This window comes from Rhinoraja longicauda, chromosome 4, assembly GCF_053455715.1.
Source record: "Rhinoraja longicauda isolate Sanriku21f chromosome 4, sRhiLon1.1, whole genome shotgun sequence".
NCBI classification, from domain to species: Eukaryota; Metazoa; Chordata; class Chondrichthyes; order Rajiformes; family Arhynchobatidae; genus Rhinoraja; species Rhinoraja longicauda.
In genome coordinates this window covers 34,962,225-34,983,298 of record NC_135956.1, presented here as the reverse complement: position 1 = coordinate 34,983,298, position 21,074 = coordinate 34,962,225, and the positions used below count along the sequence as shown (strand labels likewise).

The following is a 21,074-nucleotide window of genomic DNA, read 5'->3' as shown; positions in this document are numbered from 1 at the left end:
TACAACGTTTGTTTTGGTTGCTGTCCCCCCCCCCCGCTGCATTTAAAAGGGATCGAGATTGCATTTTTGTTTTGGGAGAAGTTTGCTGAGGCCCACTGTATTGCCGCATTGTCCCAACAGCCTGACTTCAGGCAGTGTGGTGCTGAATAGCTGCAAGATAAAAGACTGGCTCTAGCAGTTTGCCTTAAGGGTTGCTGCACCCACATTATCTTGAACAGTTTGAAAGGCGTCCCTATTTAATGTATAAACAGGCCTTTTATTTAGCTCAAACACATTGAGGTTGTGAACTTTCTTCATAAACCACAGACGATACCAAGCTATTAATAGGACCCTGTATAACACACAAAACATTCATCTAACCAAACTGCTGAAGAAAATTAACATTGTCTTGGCTCTATTAATAGGACCAAATGTTAAGATTAAAGAAGCACTAAAAGAACTTTTTTAAAAATCCACGTCCTTTATCCAGGGTAATTGGACATAATTAACAGAGAAAATGCAAAGAATTGGTACAGCCTAGGTTTGTAGAATCCAAAGTGGGCTTGAAATAACTCTTGAGGAATTCGTTTTAATACTCCAATAGCCAAAGTGCAGAGTTCCAAGGTTGTTCAAAGCACAGTGAGAAATGGTGCAGACACTGGATAAGATATCATTTTATAATTTTGGAGAAAGGAGAACTTCAAACTAAAAGCAGAGTAAGGTAGACACAAAAAGCTGGAGTAACTCAGCGGGAGAGGCAGCATCTCTGGAGAGAAGGAATGGGTGATGTTTCTGGTCGCGACCCTCCAGATCTGAAGAAGGGTCTCGATCCGAAACGTCACCCATTCCTTCTCTCTAAAGATGCTGCCTGTCCCGCTGAATTACTCCAGCTTTTAGTGTCTATTTTCGGTTTAAACCAACATCTGCAGCTCCTTCCTACACTAAAAGCAGAGTAAGATAGACTAACAGAAGTAAAAAGTATGGGAAATGCGCATGTCTGGCAGTAGCTGAAATGTTGTGGGCGAGGACCTTTCACAACAGTTTACATCCAAAACATGGACCCTTCTTTTTACCCTTTCTCTTGTTTTGCAATGCACTTAAGTGCCAGGATTTGATTACTCTGCTTCATGATGAAAGTGCAATTGTCCAAGGAATTGCTTAAAGGAAAGAAAACACTGGGAAGCTAATCACTAAAACCTTCACCTCAAAGCTGGGAAATGATAGGGGGGGGGGGGGGGGGGGGTTTATTCTAAATATTTCAAGCATGAAATTCTTTTGAATCTAGCCCCAAATTGGTTCTATTTCTCTGTTATTAAGATGGTCTTGAGTGTTGTCTGGTTTGCTTGTAGTGCGGAGATGAAATTCATTTGAACCTTAAAGGGAAACCATTAAGTTATTTTGAAAGATGGTTGGAAAGTAAGCTTGGTCTTGACTTCAGTGTAGGGTTGCCAACTGTCCCGTATTAGCCGGGGACGCTGTAGGCCCGGACACTGTAGGCCCTGGGGCCACTGTAGTCCCGGACAGTGTAGGCCTGGAGGCCTGGGCACCACCTAACGGAGGTTGCGTAGCAACCCGCCTCCCGGTCCGGGCGGCCGCCATTGGAGCGGGAGCACGTGGCCACTGGCTGGGTGAGGTCACGTGAGGCGCGAGGAATTGACGTCACCTTTTGTCCCTTATTTGGGAATGAGAAAGTTGGCAACCCAACTTCAGTGCATTAATATAATTGAACTGAGGAGAATAAGAGCAGCAGCTGCATTGTAACACACTGTTATCCTGATGAGATGTAGTCGATCTCAATTAATTTGCTTATGCTATTAACAGAGGACAAAGACCTTGCAGAATCCTTCTTGAAGGGCCAGAGTTTCTGATGAAGTGCTCTTATGTTAACGAAGCAGTTTAGCGGAGCCCTTGGGAATTGAGACTGAATCTGTTTGATTAAAGCTGAGGTCCGTAAGGACATGGAGTGTGCAATATAAAAGCACCGGGCAAGTGCTCACTTGAATGGAGAGTGCAGAGCTGTAATTTGTTGCAACACCTCTGATGAATGAATGAGAGGAATGTCCACTTGCTTTTATCAGGTAGGTAAAGTTTCATTGTATAAAAAACATGCGGAGATTATTCTGGGAATGGTTCGTAATGGAACACGACTATTGGTTATTGTGTTGCTCATTGTGTAAAAAAGATATCAAGCAAATATCAAGCATGTTTGTAATGATTGTCTTTACAGTTTTTTTTGTACTTCCATCAGTGAATGTATAAACATCTTTGCAGTTAATAAGATTTCAATTTTTTGTCTGAGGTGGAACAATGTCAAGAGCTGTTCATTGGGTTTGCAAAAAAATTGGACTGTAATTGTATGCAGAGAACTATTTGGGAGCTTCTGATGTCCCTGGTGAGATATTTGAAATGATTTAGGAATAAAGGAGACTTGCCAGGAGAGTTATTTTTTACTCCGAGAGTGTTAGGTTCCTGGAATACACAGCCAGGGGATGTGGAGAAGCATATACTGCACGACGGCAATGTTTAAACAGACATGTAGACAGGCAGGGAATGGGGGGCTGCAGACTATATATAGGCAGGTGGGATTAGTTAGATTGGTATTAGCTTGGTCAGTGCAGATATGAAGGGCTGAAAGGCCTGCTCTGTGCAGTACTTTTATGTTCTATGTTTCTAACAAAATTGATCAAGTATTAAACAAGCAATGTAGCAAGGAAAAAACTAATGTAAGAGAGAAAAGTAACTCTTGTGGTGCATGCATTTGTCGAGTCCCATTTGCCGGCATTTAGCCCATGTCCTTCTAACCTTTTATATCCTTATAACTTAAAGTCATTATTGTATCGGCCTCTGTCTGGCAACTCATTCCAGATACAGTCGACCCTCTGAGTGAAAAGATCCCTCTCTCCTCTCACCTTAGGCCTATGCCCTTCAGCTTTAGAATCCTCAACCCTGGGGGAAAAAAACTGAGCATTCACTTTGTCCATGCCCCTCATGATTTTTACACCTCAATAAGGTCACTCCTCATCATCCTGCGTCTAAGTAAAAAGTTATCGCATATATCGCTAGTGCCCAGCTGGAGTCTCTTCAAATAAATCATGACTTCTTCTAAACCATGGTTTTAGAAGGATGAGCACGAATCACATTGAAACCTGACGAATACTGAAAGGCCTTGATAGAATGCACGTGGAGAAGATGTTTCCAGTAATGGGAGAGTCTAGAACCAGAGGGCAAAGACTCTGAATAAAAGGATGTATCTTTAGAATGGAGATGACGAGGAATTTCTTCATCCAGAGTTTAGTGAATCTGTGGAATTCATTTCCACAGACGGCGGTGGAGGCCAAGACATTGGGTACATTTACAGTATGAATAAGAGTCTCGACCCAAAACGTTACCCATTCCTTCTCTCCAAAGATGCTGCCTGTGCCACTGAGTTACTCCAGCTTTTTGTGTCTCTCTTCGGTTTAAACCAGCATCTGCAGTTCCTTCTTACACATTTCAAGTGGAGATTAATAGATTTTTGATTAGTGAGGGTGTCAAAGGTTACGTGGAGAATGCAGGACAATAGGTTGAGAGGGAAAAATAGATCAGCCATGATCAAATGGCGGGGCAGACTCGATGGGCCGAATAGCCCAATCCTACTCCTATGTCTTATGGGATAATGGTGATATTGGACAAAAATATCTCAGTGATCTGCACCCAATCATGAAGTAAAGTGGGTCCGACAGAACTTGACCAGAACGTGTGACTGGGTGCTACCCATACTGCCGCGTGTTCTGGACGTTCTGTGTCATGTTGCGCTGCCTGGTTGCCTTCCCACTGCAGCAGCGCAGGGGCATGGCGGCTCTCGCCGCCGTAGAGATCGACCCCGACGGGGTGTTCAAGTATATCTTGGTGAGGCTGAGCCGCAGGGGTGGCTCGGAGCACAAGGACATCGTGCGGGGCACCAAAAGTGCCGAGTGTCACAATCCCATCTTTGAAAAGCTGCCTTCTGAAACGGAGTAACTGGAGCTGCACTGCAAGTGCCTGGGAGGAGGAAAGATTGATCACGCCAGCAAGCAGGAGAAAATCCGAGTATTTGGCCTTTCCATGGGTTTTGGGCAAGCACACTGCTCCATTTCTGTGGAAAGGTTTAAGACGGTATAAAGACTATGAAATTACCTGGTCAGACGAAACCAAATAAAAACAACGATTGGACTATGCTCCATCAAAAAGATCAATGTAAAACCTTGTTCAAGTCGTATTTGTTTCTGGATGAGTTCAATTTATTGGTACAATTTAGTTAACCTGTGAAGGTGCTTAAAATAAAAAGACTGCCTCCTCACCTCATTGAGATGAGAGATGACGCATGAGGCTGAGAATGCAGCAGTAAACTCTGATCAATGGTGTAAGAAGACCTTAACCAGTGATTGAGTCACCAGCTACAGGGTTTCAGATATTCTGAGCATTGAAACCTGAGGCTGCCGGATGCTGTGGATCAACATCAGAGTGGAGTCTCTTCATTGGATGTCTAATTGACAAAGTGCCCATGGTCATGTTGATGTGAATGTTCGTTGAAAGCTGCAGGTTGCAAGCAGAGGCTCTAACTTATTTTGCTAACGGAAGAAATGTGTAAGGTGTGAGTTATACCATCATTAGGTCTGAAGAAGGGTCTCAACCCGAAACGTCACCCATTTCTTCTCTGCAGAGATGCTGCCTGTCACGCTGAGTTACTCCAGCTTTTTGTATCTATGGTTTAAATCAGCATCTGCAGTTCCTTCCTACATCATTAGGTGTATACCTGATGCCAGATAAACCCACAGACACTCTCAAGTGATTTGAGCATGGAAGGACCCACTAGACACAGTTTTACCTGGCAGTGATCATCAACAAAATCTAACCCTGGCTAAACACTTCTAGGTGTGATTTGCGTGTGAAAAACGTGCATTTTCTAGGCTTTAGGTTTTGCATGATCCTCAATGATGTGGTCAATTGTTCCACGGATTTTTATTATCATGCAGAAGCCCAAAGAGCACCATGTCAGCTGCGGCATGCAAATGAAGGTAAGGGAAGTATAAGCATGAATGTGTATTCCAGGTAGTTATACAGGAAGAGTATAAAGTATATTAAGTGGAGGACTCCAAAATGGATATTTGGAATCTGCATGCATAAAATAGAATCCTCCTGTTCAACTTGCCCATGATAACCAAGATTGCCCATCTACTCTAGTCCCACCTATAGGACTTTCCATGTACCTGTCCAAATGCCTTTTAAATGTTGTCATAGTACCTGCCTAAAGAACTTCCTCTGGTAGCTTGTTCCATATACCCACGACCTTCCATGTGGAAACAAATTGTCCCTTGGGTTCCTATTAAATCTTTTCTCTCTCACCTTCAACCTATGTCCTCGGGTTCTTGATTCTCTATCCTGGGTAACAGACTTTGTGCATTAACCCTCTAGGCTCTGACCCTTTCTGTTCCTTTCATGATCGTAAGCATCTCTACAAGGACACCCCTCAGCCTCCTGCGTTTCAAGAAATAAACTTGTCGTCTGCTCACCCTCTTCCCATAGCTCATGTCTCTGAATATTTGTGTTCAGGAGAAAATCAAATGACATTGATAAACCTGTGCAGATGGACACAATCCCAGGGTACAGGTTTTTAATTCTTTCACTTGAGATCTGTCTTCAATGATTTGATGATACTTTATTGTCACATGTACCTAGATACAGTGAAATTCTTTGCTTCTTATGTTTCTTATTTAATTTAATTGATTAGGTTTTCACTCTGTGTTACTAGTAGGTAGTTAAATGTAATATTCTTCTGAACATCCTTTCCATAATTGTGAAAAGATCAGGTGGTCAATTAGATACAACTCCTCAGAATTTTTAAAAGATGTGCCTTTTCCAATCCCTGGAATATTCAAAACATTTGTGGTTTTGTCTCCAGTGAATTGCTTTCTGAAACGTCTTCACTTCTGTTGATGAACAAGCACACATTACAATCTATGCACAGCGAGATCCTGTACACAGCAATTCTGGTAAATAATAGCTTTGCCAGTGATTGTTAGAAGGCCATTGCCAATATCATTTGACATTAGGTTGCATTGGAGTGTGATTGCTTATCTTTGAAAGCACCAGTGGGGAAGTAAGAGATAAGTGGCAGTTTTGGGAACATTTACATTGTGCTAGAGTTTGCAATTGAAAATGTTATTTGCCAGGAAGTAAAGTAACAACCCAGAAACAAATACTGCTCATTTCTTGGTAACTTCTCAGAAATAATCACCCGTGGGTCTACCACTTAGTAAATCGACAGAGTTTGCAGACATGCAAGAATTCAGCCAGGATTAAGCCGTTCTGAAATCAGCCATCCCACTAATCATGTGGGATGCAGAAGCAAGGTTTCAAGGTCAGTTTATTGTCACATGTACCAATTAAGGTACAGTGAAATTTGAGTTACCACACTAAGTGAAAAGCAACAAGGCACACAACCACATAAAAGTTAACATAAACATCCATCCTGTGGATTCCACATTCCTCACTGTGATAGAAGGCAATAAAATTCAATCTGCTTCCTCTTGTTCTCCCGCAGTCGGGGGCATCAAAGCCCCCGCAGCGGACGATCGAAGCCCCTGTCGTGGTGATTGAAACTCCCGCGTCGGGGCAGTTGAAACTCACTGTGGCATGGAGCTCCCGATTCGGCCTCTTATCAGAGACCGCGGGCTTCATGATGATGAAGTCCACAGGCCGTGCGGTTGGAGCTTCGATCCCCGGCAAAGGGATCACAAGCTCCGCGATGTTAAAGTCCTGCAGACTCCCGCGGCTTGGAGCGCCAGGTCAGTCTCCAGGAAAGGCCGCCAACTCCACGATGTTAGGTCACAGTGGGGACGGAGATACGTTACGGAAAAAAATCGCATCTCCGTCGAGGTAAGAGATTGAAAAAAAAGTTTCCTCCAATCCCTCCCCCACCCCCACGTAAAACAAACCAAGGAACACTAAAACATACTTTTTAGCACATACTAAAATAATAAAAAGAAGAAAGGACAGACAGACTGTTGGCGAGGGTGCCACTGCTGGTGCCGCCAGAAGCAACCTCTGATGTAGAATTTATTTCCATCCACTGTGATGTCAACCCTTTTTGTTTTTTCCAATTTTGTATTTTATTTGTTTCTTCATGGGAAACTGTTTGGACTCCACTCGAACGCATTATCAAACTGATGGAGAAGCTACATATTAAAGAAGGTGCATATCGGGCACTGAAACGGAATCTGTCTCCTGCAAACCTGGCTACTCCAAGAATATGTGGTGATTTATGTTTAAACAGGGAACTTCAGATGCTGGTTTACAAAAATGGCACAAGGTGCCAGAGTAACTCAATGGGCCAGGCAGCATCTCTGGAGAGCATGGATATCCTATCATTGAATGGAGACCCTATTCTTCCCTGATTATTAAGGCACAGAGAGGAGCCATTCAGCCCATTAGTTCTATCCTGGCTCCCAGTCGGCCAATCCCGTCAGTCTCATTAATGGCACTCTATAATCCTGCTCTATATTTGCATGATCATTGGCAATTTGATTTTGCCATTTATTCTCAGTAAGGGGTAATTCATAGATGCACATGAACCTAGCAGCATTAACTTTGGAGCTGTGAGGAAACTGAGCAGTCAGTAGAAAGCCATCCTGACATGGGGAAAATGTTCAGATTTGTATTGCTTGCACCCACGATAAGAGTCTAGTGCTGGTCCCAGATACTGAAGCAACAAAACTGTCTGCCGTTCCACCCACAGTATATGTAGGTGCACTAACCCAACTATGATAAAATAGAATAATGGCACACAAAAGTAACCCCCCTTAATGCTTTAACTATATCAACTACATTTAAAATAAACCCAGTGACTGGATTTCGCTGACTTGGATCTCTTACCCATGATGTCTTTACATTTGGGCAATGCACATTCAGGGCAATACATATTCGGGCAATATTGAAGGGCAACACTCACTGCCTCTTGTGTAGGAAGGAACTGCAGATGCTGATTTAAACCAAAGATAGACACAAAAAGCCGGAGTAACTCAGCAGGGCAGGCAGTATCTCTGGAGAAAAGGAATAGATGACATTTCGGGTCGAGAACCTTCTTCAGATTGAGAATCGGGGAAAGGGAAATGAGAGATATCGACAGTGATATAAAGAGATATGGAACAAATAAATGAAAGATATGCAAAAAGTAACAATGATTGAGTAAACAGTCTGTTGTTGGCTGTGGGCTAGGTGTTAATGAGTTATACATTCGGTGAAACTCACCAAGACGACAGTGAAACTAGTGCCATGACTAGGGTGGGAGGAGGGATGGAGAGGGGGAAGGGATGGAGAGGGAGGGGATGCAAGGGATCAAGTAACTCGGATAAATTGTCAATAGACACAAAATGCTGGAGTAACTCAGCGGGGCAGGCAGCATCTCTGGAGAGAAAGAATGGGTGACGTTTCGGGTTGAGAGCCTTCTTCAGAAGTTTAAAGGGTCTATCTTCGATTTATACCAGCATCTGCAGTTCTTTCCTATTCAGATAAATTGTCTCCATGTCACCTATGACAATGTAAATTATCTCAATGTAAATCTATGACTTATGAAACTTCTCTGCCAGTTTAGTTGAAGAATTAAGATGGTTAAAGGAATTTTCTACCACACTCAGAATTTTTGTGCCAGGATTTACAAAATATGACATCATGCTCATGGGTTCTCAAGGATTTATCTTGCTTTCTTCACACTCCATATAACATCTTTTGTTGTTTATTTTTATTATTACGGTGGTTTATTTTTGTCATCATAATGACATCTTCCCTCTCCTGAACCCAGTGAGTCATAGGTGGACATGGTCTCTTGGAGACGTTGCTGTCTCTCTGGCACCGTATACAGCATTTAATCCCCGAGACTGGACAATTAAAATGAGCAGAGCAGTCTATTTGACTGTGGTAGTCACCAAAACCGCGCCTGATCCTCCCTTGTTCGCAGAGGTCATTGCATCACAGTCAGCAGAGGCAAAACAGACTGATATTTATAAGATCGATTGCCTGGAGATACTGAACCCAATTTTGTGCTCTGACTGAAGTCATTCTTCTATTTTAAAATCGTTGGAAATCAAAAGGAGACAGTGTGGCCTCGCATGTCAAATCACAGACATTAAAACTGTTGGGGGCTGCAGAGTGAATTGTGTTGATATTTGTTCACTGATACGCAGTGTTGTCAACACAATGGTGAATGGAATATTTTGAAGATGTGCGAGCGAAAGAAAAGGGGCTGGAGCCTCATTCATCTTGAAGCTGTGTCTCAAATTAGTTGCTCAGAAAACCATTCCTTCGCTGTCAATGGATCTGAGTTTGACTGTGTGCACTGTGGAGGTTAGAAACATCGGTGCTTCAGTGCTCGAGACAGTCCTGGTCAGGTCACCTTACGACCACCACCACATGACGATGTGAATGGTGTTTTCTCTTGATGAACAGCAACAAGGCATAAAACTCAGTATGTATACTGGAGATGATCACATGTAAAACTGCTTGATATGCTGCAATAATTTAAACTGGGGCTGATTGTGTAAAATAGGCAATATTGAATTAACGAGGGGGGGGGGAGGAAGACAAAAGGTGCTGGAGTAACTCAGTGGATCATGAAGCATCTCTGGAGAACATGGATAGGTGACGTTTCAGGTCAGGGCCCTTTTTCAGACCAGAAACGGCGCCTATCTATGTTTTCCAGATTTGCTGCCTGACCTGCTGAATTACTCCAACACGTTGTGTCTGTTTTTGTTGTAAATCAGCATCTGCAGTTCCTTGTGTCTTGAATTAACTTGGCTTATTTTCTCTGGTATGCTGGAGGTTGACGGGAGACCAGTCAGAAGTATACAAAATTATGATAGGCATGGATAGGGTAGACAGTCAGAACCTTTTTTCCAGGGTGGGAATGCCAGAAAGGGCGTAGCTTTAAGGTGAGAGTGGCAAAGTTTAAAGGAGATGTGTGGGCAAGTTTTTTTTTACAGAGGGTGGGGGGGGGGGGGGGGGCTGGGGCTGGGCCACGCTGCCACGGGTGTTGGTGGAGGCAGGTGCGATAGTGTTTAAGAGGCTTTTAGATAGGCACACGGATGTGCAGGGAATGGTGGGAACATGGATCATGTGCAGACAGATTAGATTAGTTTATCCTCGCATCAAGATCGGCACAGACATTGTGGCCTGAAGACTTTGTTCCTGTGCTATACTGTTCTGTGTAGGAAGGAACCGAAGATAGACATAAAATGCTGGAGTAACTCCGCGGGGCAGGCAGCATCTCTGGAGAGAAGGAATGGGTGATGTTTCAGGTCGAGACACTTCTTCAGTACTGTTCTATGTTCGATGAATGTTCATTACTGAATTGACTGCTGTATTCGTCTTTATAGGGGAAAAAAGAGAGACTTGTATTTACATCATTTCTTTAATGACTTCAGGTCTCCTGTAGCCAATGAAATACTTTTGATGTGAAATTATGGATTTCATAATTGCATCAGTCGATCACAATACATTTGGTCAGGGTGCCCAACGTTAATTTATATTATCTAATAAAATACCTGAGATCGCCTTTTTGTTACCCATCACAGACACTTTGGATTCTCTTGTATTATTGCCATGAACAACTGGTGGGGCTATTTCTATTTATAAGAGGCTCCTAAAAATGAAGCTTGCATATGTTGGCTTGGAATCGCACAATGCGGATCATGCTGGGCATTTAATCTGTTGGAATTCAAGACGTCTATGGTTTCGTCGGGGATAATATGTCAAAGACACTGGGATTGATGCTTGTTCGTCTGTGGCACACTTTAAGCACAAGACATGGTAACACGAGTTTAACTTCAGAGATTTGGTTCATTGAAGTTAATGAATCGTGGTGGATGCAGATACGATAGTGGCATTTAAGAGACTTTTAGATTGCCGCAGGGAATGGAGGGAGATAGAGTATGTGCAAGCAGATAAGAGTTGCTGCACAGTGGCGCAGCGGTAGTTATTGCCTTACAGCGCCAGAGACTCGGGTTCGATCCTGAACACGGGTGCTGTCTGTGTGGAGTTTGTATGTTCTCACTGTGATCGCGTGGGTTTTGGCTGGGTGCTCTGGTTTACTCCCACACTTCAAAGAGGTACAGATTCGTAAGTTAATTGGCTTCAGTAAAGATTGCAAATTGTCCCCAGTGTGTAGGATCGTGCTAGTGTACGGGGATCGCTGATCGGTGCAGACTCGGTGGGCCGAAGGATCTGTTTCCCCACTGTATCACTAAACTAAACTAACAGAGTTGGTCTTGGCATCCTTTTTGGCACAGACGTTGTGGGCCGGAGGGCCAATTCCTGCGCTGTCCTGTCTGTATCCTATGTTCTAAATTAAATATCATTCATCCAGTGCATAAAACACAGAGCAAACTTCCACCCCTCTCTGTCTGCGTTTGTGTGCGTTATGTGAAAGGGGTTATATGTGACGGTAATCCAGTGTATAGGGCACACTAATAGGGTTAGGGCACAAAAGTGGTGCTAATGTAAAATTCAGTAATGATCTTATTGACTGGTGAAGCAAGCATGAGAGACTGAATGGCTTCAGCAATTCAGGAAGGCTGTTCACTGCCAATTTCTTGAAAACAATTAAGGATGGGTGATGAAACTAGCCATGCCAGCAAAGCATACATCCTGAGAAAAGACTAGCAAAAAATATGTAATGGACACAAAATGCTGGAGTAACTCAGTGGATTAGGAAGCATTGCTCCCCATTCCCTCCTCCCCTCGTATTTCCCTCCCTCCCTTCCTCCACTAAAGGTCAGTTAACCAGTTTCACAGTTTGCAACAAAGTATCCTTCTTGGGATCACACTGTACCTATCCAACAATCGGCCTATTAGGGAACCAACTTCCCTGATGAGGTGAACTGTGGCCAGCCCTAATTTATCCTCGTCTTTTCTTGCTTCCAGTTCTACCCCCCTCACCCCATACAATCAGTCTGAAGAAGAGACCCAACCCGAAATGTCACCTATCCATTTTCTCAAGAGATGCTGCCTGACCCGCTGAGTTACTCCAGCATTTTGTCTGCCTTTGGTATAAACCAGCATCGGCAGTTCCTTTTTATTACAAAAAAATGTATACTTGTCTTTGTGGTTGAGAAAGAAAGAATAGGTGAATATAGAATATAGGGCGGCACGGTAGCGCAGCGGTAGAGTTGCTGCTGTACAGCGAATGCAGCGCCGGAGACTCGGGTTCGATCCTGACTACGGGTGCTGCACTGTAAGGAGTTTGTACGTTCTCCCCGTGACCTGCGTGGGTTTTCTCCGAGATCTTCGGTTTCCTCCCACACTCCAAAGACGTACAGGTTTGTAGGTTAATTGGCTGGGTAAATGTAAAAAATTGTCCCTAGTGGGTGTAGGATAGTGTTAATGTACGGGGATCGCTGGGCGGCGCGGACTTGGTGGGCCGAAAAGGCCTGTTTCCGCGCTGTATATATATGATATGATGATATGATAGAGAGAGAGAGAATATCAATGGGAATGTGCTTTGGACCATAGTGAATTGAGAGGAAGGGAAATTAGCACTGAATTTGCATATAAATATTGGCGTACAGATTAAGAGGAGGGAGAATTGTACATCTGGTATTGTACAACAGGTCGTGCAATTTTTCTGAAAGTTAGTTGATTGACCCACCAATACAAGGCCACAGCTGTATTTTGTGGCTCGTGTTGTCTGAGGCAGCAGCACACCAGAGCTCCTGAATAAACCATTACAGGAGTTGCTCCAGACAGCAGATTGCTGCAAGGAAAGGACCTTGACTCCTGCGTTAGAATTATTGGTGAGTTTGGTGTTGGGCAGTGACTGGCGAGGGTCCAAACAATAGAGAGTCCCAAGGTATTTTATATATTTAAAAAGTAGAGGGTGAAAGGGAGAGGATAGCACATTCAATGATAAAGGGAAAATATGCTTGTAGTCCTGTAGTTTCCACTCGTGGAAGAGTCTAGGACCAGAGGCCATTGCCTCAAATTAAAAGGTCATAGGAGTAGAATGAGGCCATTCAGCCCATCAAGTGTACTCCGCCAAGACGCAAGGGCGTACGTCCTTAAAAGGACGTACCTTTAGAAAGGAGATACGGAGGAATTTCTTTGGTCAAAGGGCAGTGAATCTGAGGAATTCATTTCCACAGAAGGCTGTGGATGCCAAGTCAATGGATATTCCTAAGACGCAGATTGACATATTCTTGATTAGTACGGGTATCAGGGGTTATGGGAAGAAGGCAGGAGAATGGGGTTGAGAGGGGAAGATAGATCAGCCATTATTGAATGGCGGAGTGGAAAGGCTGATCCAGAAGATTAAAATGCATGGAATCCATGTTGACCTCACAGTGTGCATTTAGAACTGGCTTACCTCTAGAAGGTACAAGATGATGCTGGATGAGTGTTACCCTGCGAGAGGTCTGTGGCCAGTGGAGTTTCCCATGGATCAATGCTGTGACCACAGAATAAAGATCAGTTTCAGATGTGGGTGGAGAAATGACAGATGGAGTTTAATTCAGGCAAGTATGAGGTTGCTATTTAGGAGATCGATTGTTTGGAGAAAATATACGGTTATGGCAGAACCCTCAATAGCATTGTTGTACAGAGGGGTCTTGGAGTTCAAGTTAATAGCTCCCTGAAACTAACAACGCACACACATCAAATCAATCCTGACTACGTGTACTGTCAGTTTGGAGTTTGTACATTCTCCCTGTGATTACGTGGGTTTTCTCTTGGTGCTCCGGTTTCCTCCCACATCCCAAAAGTGTAAAGGTTTGTAGATTAATTGGCTTCGGTAAAAATTCTAAATTGTCCCTAATGTGTGGGATAGTTCTAGTGTACGGGGATCGCTGGTTGGCACGGATACGGTGAGCTGAAGAGCCTGTTTCCGCGCTGTACCTCTAAAGTCTAAAGTAAAGAAGGCAAATTGTATGCTTGCCTTCATTGGCCAGGCAATTGAGCATAGGAGTCAGGAAGTCATGTTGCAGACTTTATAAAACTTTAGTTAGGCCCAATTAGGGTATTGTGTGCAGTCCTCATTGCCCTATTAACTGACAGGATGTGGAGGCATCAGAGAGGTGCAGGAGATGTTTACCCAGATACTGCCTGAATTAGAGAGTGTTAGCTATGAAGAGAGTCATCTTGGATTGTTTTCTGGCGCTGTAAGGCAGCAACTCTACAACTGTATCACTATGCAGCCCATCTTGGAAAGTGAATAAGAAATCAATGCTTTTGATAGAGAAAAGAAGCAACACAAAAGTGTTCATTTTCCGGAAAGATGAAATCTACGTGTGGTGCTGCTGTGTGTTTTTAACCACAGCTCTCCGCCTGCCTATCCCCATCCACACTCAGTAACTTATCACCATTACTTCTGTCACAAGTTGTCATCCATTACTTCTATCCTAAGCTGCTGTCTGCAACTTTGTAATCTAAGCCGCCGCGGTTCATGCCCACTGACGCACTATTCCAACGAGCACTTCACTGAACCATTGCACATGTCAGTGCAGAGTCACACCAGACGAGTGACTCGTTTTCTGTCGCAGTTCCATTGATGGGCGTGTAGATAGCCGCCTCAGCTGTCACCATTCACAAATATAAATGCCAGCATGAGACATTTTGGTCAGCGCATTGAGCTGTTCTTCAGGGAGAAGCAGAATTGAAAGGGTATCACTTTCCGACAGCTTTGAAAGAGGCCAGCATCCTTCTCTTTTCCTAAACCAAAATAGTGTCTATTAATTTACCATTGCAGATTTTCTCATTCTTTCACGGAGTTTCCTGCAAGCTTTCACCTTTGCTTTGGGCTTGGAACCCGAATTTATTATGACAATTGAATCTAAATGTTGGAAAAGCTCTCTTTAAAAAAAGGATGCGGTCATCCCTAAATAATGGATCAGGAAGTTAAGTTCATGGAATTCTGGAGCAGATGGCTCAAGCATTATCACTGTCGTAACCCTTTCTGCAGTCCCTTGATGTTCGAGACAAATCGGGTTATTAAGGGGAACGGATAGAAAAAATGATTAGTGCTGGTGAATAAATCTTTGACCAGCGGTCAGAGTCTGAAAAGCAAAGGTACATCTTCTTGGATTGAAGTTAGGAAACAAAGGTGAGAGCTATTGTTGGGTTAATTATTCAATCAGTCAATCTCAGATCAACTAAAGTGAATGGGGGGAATGGCAAGGGTATGGAGTTAGGTGACTATGTGATTTGGAGGGGATAAGTTTAGGGCACTAAATAGTTCACTTTCTGCGCAAGAACTCGTGAGCAACTCTGGTTTAGGTTATTATAATCACATGCACCGACATACAGTGAAAAGATTTGTCTTGCATGCTATCCAAACAAATCAGATATACCGGATCCAATTAACCTGCAGTGGCGCAAGGCTCGGGTTCAATCCTAACTACGAGTGCGGGCGGTACAGAGTATGTATGTTCTCCCTGTGATCGCATGGGTTTTCTCCAGGTGCTCTGGTTTCCTCCCACTCTCCAAAGACGTAAAGGTTTGTAGGTTAATTGGCTTCAGTAAATTTTAAAATTGTCCCTAGAATGTAGGATAGTGTTAGTGTATGTAGTGATTGCAGGTCGGCGCAGACTCGGTGGGTGGAAGGGCCTGTTTCTGTGCTGTATCTATAAAGCCTACTAATAGATAAAATCAGTTCAAACTCAAGTATAATAGATGAAGCAAAGAGGAAGATACAAAGTGCGGAATATAGTTCTCAGCTTTGTAGTGCATCAGTTCCACAAAGTCCAAAGTCCTCAGTGTGGTGGCCTACTCTCTTGTCAGCCCCTTCAACCCCAATAGAAGACAAATCAAAGTACCTGTTAATATGCACTCTTTTCCAAAATTCCCTGCTCTGATTCGATAAGGCGTCATTTCCTCCGCTAGAGATCCTCCATGCTGTGCATCCGTCCAATAATTTGGATCAGGCAGCCTGCTTCTAGGGTTTTGCCAGTGCTGCATGGTGCTTGTAGAAGGGTTATGTTGGTTAGATTAAGGGTTGACTTTGTCTTGTGCTTCCTGCGAACAGAGGAAAAAACCCTTTGCAATCGCCCGGAAGACATTGAGCACATAACGCATAAGAAACTCTGGAGCTATATCTAAACCATCAGAAATTTCTTCATGAGGCACGAAAGTTGTCTTGTATCTTGCTAATTCATAAGTCAGACGTGCACTGAACTGTCAGGATTTTGATTCCATGGGCAGACGCCAGCTGTGTGACATTCTCTGCAGTCCTGTAGGCTTTCGGGAGTGAAGACAAGACCTCTGTTAAAGAGCCTCTTTATTCTCCCTGCAGGAAGCTGCGTTTCAGAAGGATGAGCTCATCTGTTTCGCGGGAGCTGCAGTGTCCACAGGTATTTGGTCGCTCCATATCTCAGGAATCTGTTGAGAGCTCCTCAATGGAGGACTTCTGGAGTGAGGTGAGGAGCATTAAGGAGAGCAGACAGAATGGACAAGAGGAGCAGCCACTAGTGGAAGTCAAGCCATCGGAAGGTGAGTTCTCTGAGTGAGAGTGTACATCATGACGTTCACCAGTGAGAATGTGGTGTTTAACCCATCGGCTAAAGGAAGGCCTGATGATTCATCAAGTAAGGTGTTTTCTCCATCAGTTACGTGACCTTATGTAATCACAATGAGGCATAGAAAATAAACTCTGCATTTTGACAAATAGAAAGCATTGAGAGGAAATAAATGTTAAAATGAAAGCCTAAGGAATTTATTGCGTGTCACGTTCCCGCTGTGCATCTTCTGGATTTAATTTTACAATACATGGAAATGGAAGAATGGGCTCAGTAGCAATGGGCACTCATGGCTATCAAGTATTTTAAATTGTGGTTTCATACTGTGTCTTGAGATTCCTTCGGTAGAGAATCAGTTTTAGGGACTGCCAAGTTAAATATTTGTAACCCTATTGCCTTTGTTGCTTTTACATTCACCAATGTGATGGAGAGACAGGATTTCCGATGGCAGAAACTAAACTACATTTAAACTAAATTAACTGTCAACAACGTCCACTTTTGTGGTGCAAGTTTGTTAACTTCCTTATCCTCTAATCCAAGATGGCACAGGAGTGCAGCAACTCTTTGCATGCTGTCCCAGAAGGGGATCTGTGATCAACCTTTACAATTGTTCCACTCTTTTGCATCTTTATTTCAATAGCAGCATTTCTTACACATACAATGCTCTAGTTAGTCTCCTTTCACCCCGCTTACTCCCACTTCTCCCCTCTCCCATTGGGCAAGAGATACAGAAGTTTGAAAATGTATACCTCCAGATTCAGGAACATTTTCTTCCCAACTGTTATCAGGCAAATGAACGGTCCTCTCAACAGCTCGAGTATTGTCCTGACCTCCCATCTACCTCATTGGAGACCTTGGAGCTATTTTTTAATCTTGAACTCAACGTTGTACCATTTATCCTTTATCTGTGCACAGTGGCGAGGATCTAACATTTTGAATCTCCTCCCGTAAACCATTCCTGTCTCTCTACCACGTCCTGTGCTCCTTAAACCCAGCCTCCCTTACCAAAGTCTTAGACATCAGTTCTCAGCATCTTACAACGCACAGTATTCTCCTTCTCTTAGAAAAGTGGCTTTCAAACAAAAGAATTTCCTCGGTAACACACTTTAACTGAATGTTACATCCATGTGACCCAATAGTTTAATTAAGAAGAGCAGGTGTAGAGATAACGACCCTATTTTTTTTTAACATCCCACAGCCGCCCCAGGATCACACCTCCCCGTCTTTGTAAACCTTCACCATGGAACGCACTGCGTTTACCAGCATGGTCCTCTGCTAGGAATCTGGCTTCCAGAAACAAAGCAAGGCCCAGGGTAGCTCTCTCTCAATGCAAGCGGTCAACGGCATTGACATTCACAAGCATCTAAATACTACTGAAAACTCTTTCCAAATTATAAATTAATGATAACTAAAGTTCTCGAGTTCAAAATTATTCACAACATCTACACTAAATCGCATAAAGGGTTTATGCTTTCACCTGGCAGCTGGTTTCTCCATTAATTCCAAGGAGCTGCCATACCTGGGTTAGGTCTGATTTAGTTCAGTGGATGGATTCCCAGCCTTGAGATCTGGGAAATGTGTGGAGGCGGTTGCTGTGCTGCTGGATTGCATGAGGAATCCACTAACTGAGTGCAGGTGGCCTGTGACTGATAATCTGGTGAATGAAATGCCACTCTTCAGTCTAGAATACTTATTATGACACTGACGTAGGCCCATTAAGCCCATTGGGTCAGCCAGTGCCAGTGGCCAGCAGAGTAATTCCATCAGTTCCATTCCTCCCTCCTAATGTCCCTGAATCCTGAAGCACCCGGTAGCTGGGATATTGTTATTGGTTTATTATCGTCATGTGCACTGAGATACAGTGAAAAGCTTATCTCAAAACTATGAGGTTATCTGCAGCAAATCTGGCTGAAGTTGGTGAAATAATTGTCCCAATATCTCCTTGTGTGACTCAGGAGCATTGTGAAATAAAACTTGATCCTGTGAAACATTTTTCCAACTTACAATGACACAGAAGAGGGCCATTCATTCCATTAGGTTCATGAGAACTCTCAGAAGAGCAATCCTTTAGACTTTAGAGATACAGCGTGGAAATAGGCTCTCCGGCCCATCGAGTCCGTGATTCCTGTACACTAGCACTATCCTACACACTTGAAACAATTTACATACAAAAAAATCATGGCTGATGTACGACCCCAGTATGTTCATGCTCCTTTCCACTCCAACAAGTACTATCTTTTGATTGACAAAGCTCTCTCAATCTCGCATTTAAAATTAACAATTGGGCCAGCATCAATTGATCTAATTTATCATTGATTTACAAGGGGAGAATGCCAGAGTTCATCATGTTTGGAAGTAGAAGTGTTTCCTAACTTTATTCCCAAAGGTATGGCTCTAGTTATTTGACTTTGCCTCCCAGACCTGAGCTTCTCAACTGATGGCTGACATTAATTGACTCATCCTCCACCGCTCTAAATCTGGATGCCACGGACCTAGATGGAGTCATGGAGCACGGGAAAAGCTCCTCCAGCCTAACCTGTCTGTGCCGACCAAGATACCCCATCTAAGGTGGTCCCATTTGGCCCATATCCCACAAAGATTTACTTATCTCTGCACCTGTGCAAATGTCTTTTGAAATGTTGTGAGAAAATGTTGTTGTCGATATAAATATTCCTGGTATTCAACTAATGAGTCCAAGTATCACCCTGGTAAAATTACACTGAATTATCTCCAGGGAAAATTCAAGTTGCAGTATTGAGAAAGTTACGTAATAACACTTGTGCTGTATGGCAAGAGGTTTAAAGACCTATATTCTGATGAAGGTCCCTAAATTTCCATAAAGAATAACTTGCCCATTCTCTTCCGATGCTGTAATAGTTTTACAGGGTCAAATGTAGGGTGAGGGAAGAGGCTTGTGAATGCACTACAAATGCTGGAATTGGCTGTCTGGGCCAAAGGGTTAGTTTTTGTGCTCACTCTGCAGCCATACACGAATATTTACATATTCCAAAGACCTTCGTTTTTCAAAGTTTTTTTCATTACTCAGCCTTGGTTTGATGCTTTTGTTGTTCGGAGCGTTGGATTTTCTCGTTAATATGTGTGACCTGTGTTGCAGAAGGGGAAATGGAAGCAGAGTGGCTTCAGGAGGTGGGATTGTCCACTCTTGTGTCGGGCGCTGCCGGAGAGGATGGGATGGCACTGCTGTCCACGTTGACCCGGGCCCAGGCGGCAGCGGTCCAGCGCCGGCTAGACACCTACACCCAGACCACCAGGAGGAGGAGCAAGCAGCCAGTCCGAGATGTTCGTGACGTGTTCGGGCTTACGGACTCTCCGGTAAGTCAGAACATCAGGACATCCCAAGTTATTTGCATCCATTGAAGTACTTTGATGTGGGCAACATTTCAATGCACTAGATAATGTTTTGACAGTGAGCTGTCAATAGTTGGTCATATTATATCCATATTGGCGGTGAGATTTTGGTTGAGTGAGAAATATCGTCCTGGACACTAGAGAGGACATTCTTATTTTGTTCCCAACATGGGATTTTATTCCAAATGGATATCTGTTGCCGGCCCTGATTTATCCTAGACTTTTCTAGCTTCCAGTTCCCGCCACAATCAGTCCAAAAATGTTCCACACCCGAAACGTCACCTATCCATTTTCTCCAGAGGTGCTGCCTGACTCGTTGAGTTACTCCAGCATTTTGTGCTTATCTTTGGTGTAACCCAGCATCAGCAGTTCCTTTTTATTGCATTGGATTTTATATGACTGCCTGAGTGTGCAGGTGGAGCCACAGTGTACCATCATCCCATGGGAGAGATGGCATGTTTGGCATTGCTGATCTCCCTTCATATTGCATTGGGATTTGAGCTCAATACAAGAGCGAGTTTTGATCCCACAACCTTCTGCCTTAAGAGGTGAGAGTGTGCTGGCTAATATCGAGATATATTAGAGTATGTGCAGGTAAATGTGAAGATGAGGCATGTTCACAATGAGAGCAACAGAAATGGCTGATAATAATAATAATAGATTTTATTTTGGAATGAGGCTTGATCGATTTGATCTTTCACGAGTACTTTGCAAGAAATGGATATGTTTCCATGCATCCAAGACACTGCACAATTGTAAAAGAATCCCTAGATTTCCTCAGCAACACCTTTGGTCAAATGTGCTATTCTCTTCTAACAAGACCCTTTGAAATTATCCACAGTAAACCAAACGTCTTCAGAAGATGAGGGAATTAAACAGAAAAATGTGCTGAACTGTAGATAAATGACTTGGATTTAGGTACAGAAGGTGTGATGTTAATGTTTGCAGATGACCCAAAACTCTTAAATGTAATAAACAAGATGAAGGATATAGATAGGTCAGTGAACTGGACAGATAGATAAGTGATGAATTTAATTGCAGAAAAGTAAGTATTAATGTTGATCAAGTCTCTGGCCTCCATCTCTCTGCCACCTTTTTCCTTTCCACCACTATCAAATTGAGGAAGGATCTTACTATTGATGAATAGTAAGAAGAATAATAAACTATGTTGTGCAATTTTAAATGGAATGCGCAAGAGAGCTGGGATGTGAA

At 43.3% G+C, this 21,074-nt stretch overlaps 1 protein-coding gene across 4 annotated transcripts in view; it reads left to right on the top strand.

Moving 5' to 3' along the window:
- The window catches only part of arhgap28 (Rho GTPase activating protein 28), a 191,218-nt gene that overhangs the window by 115,011 nt on the left and 55,133 nt on the right, over window positions 1–21,074 (top strand). For 3 of the 4 annotated variants that reach the window (XM_078398591.1, XM_078398589.1, XM_078398588.1), the window contains exons 2-3: window positions 16,271–16,467; window positions 19,609–19,826. In XM_078398591.1, the coding sequence (XP_078254717.1) occupies window positions 16,290–16,467; window positions 19,609–19,826 (396 nt within the window). In that variant the 5' untranslated portion in view covers window positions 16,271–16,289. Of the gene's footprint in view, window positions 1–9,406; window positions 9,461–16,270; window positions 16,468–19,608; window positions 19,827–21,074 lie in introns of those variants that run through there. The other variant, XM_078398590.1, reaches the window with a different exon arrangement.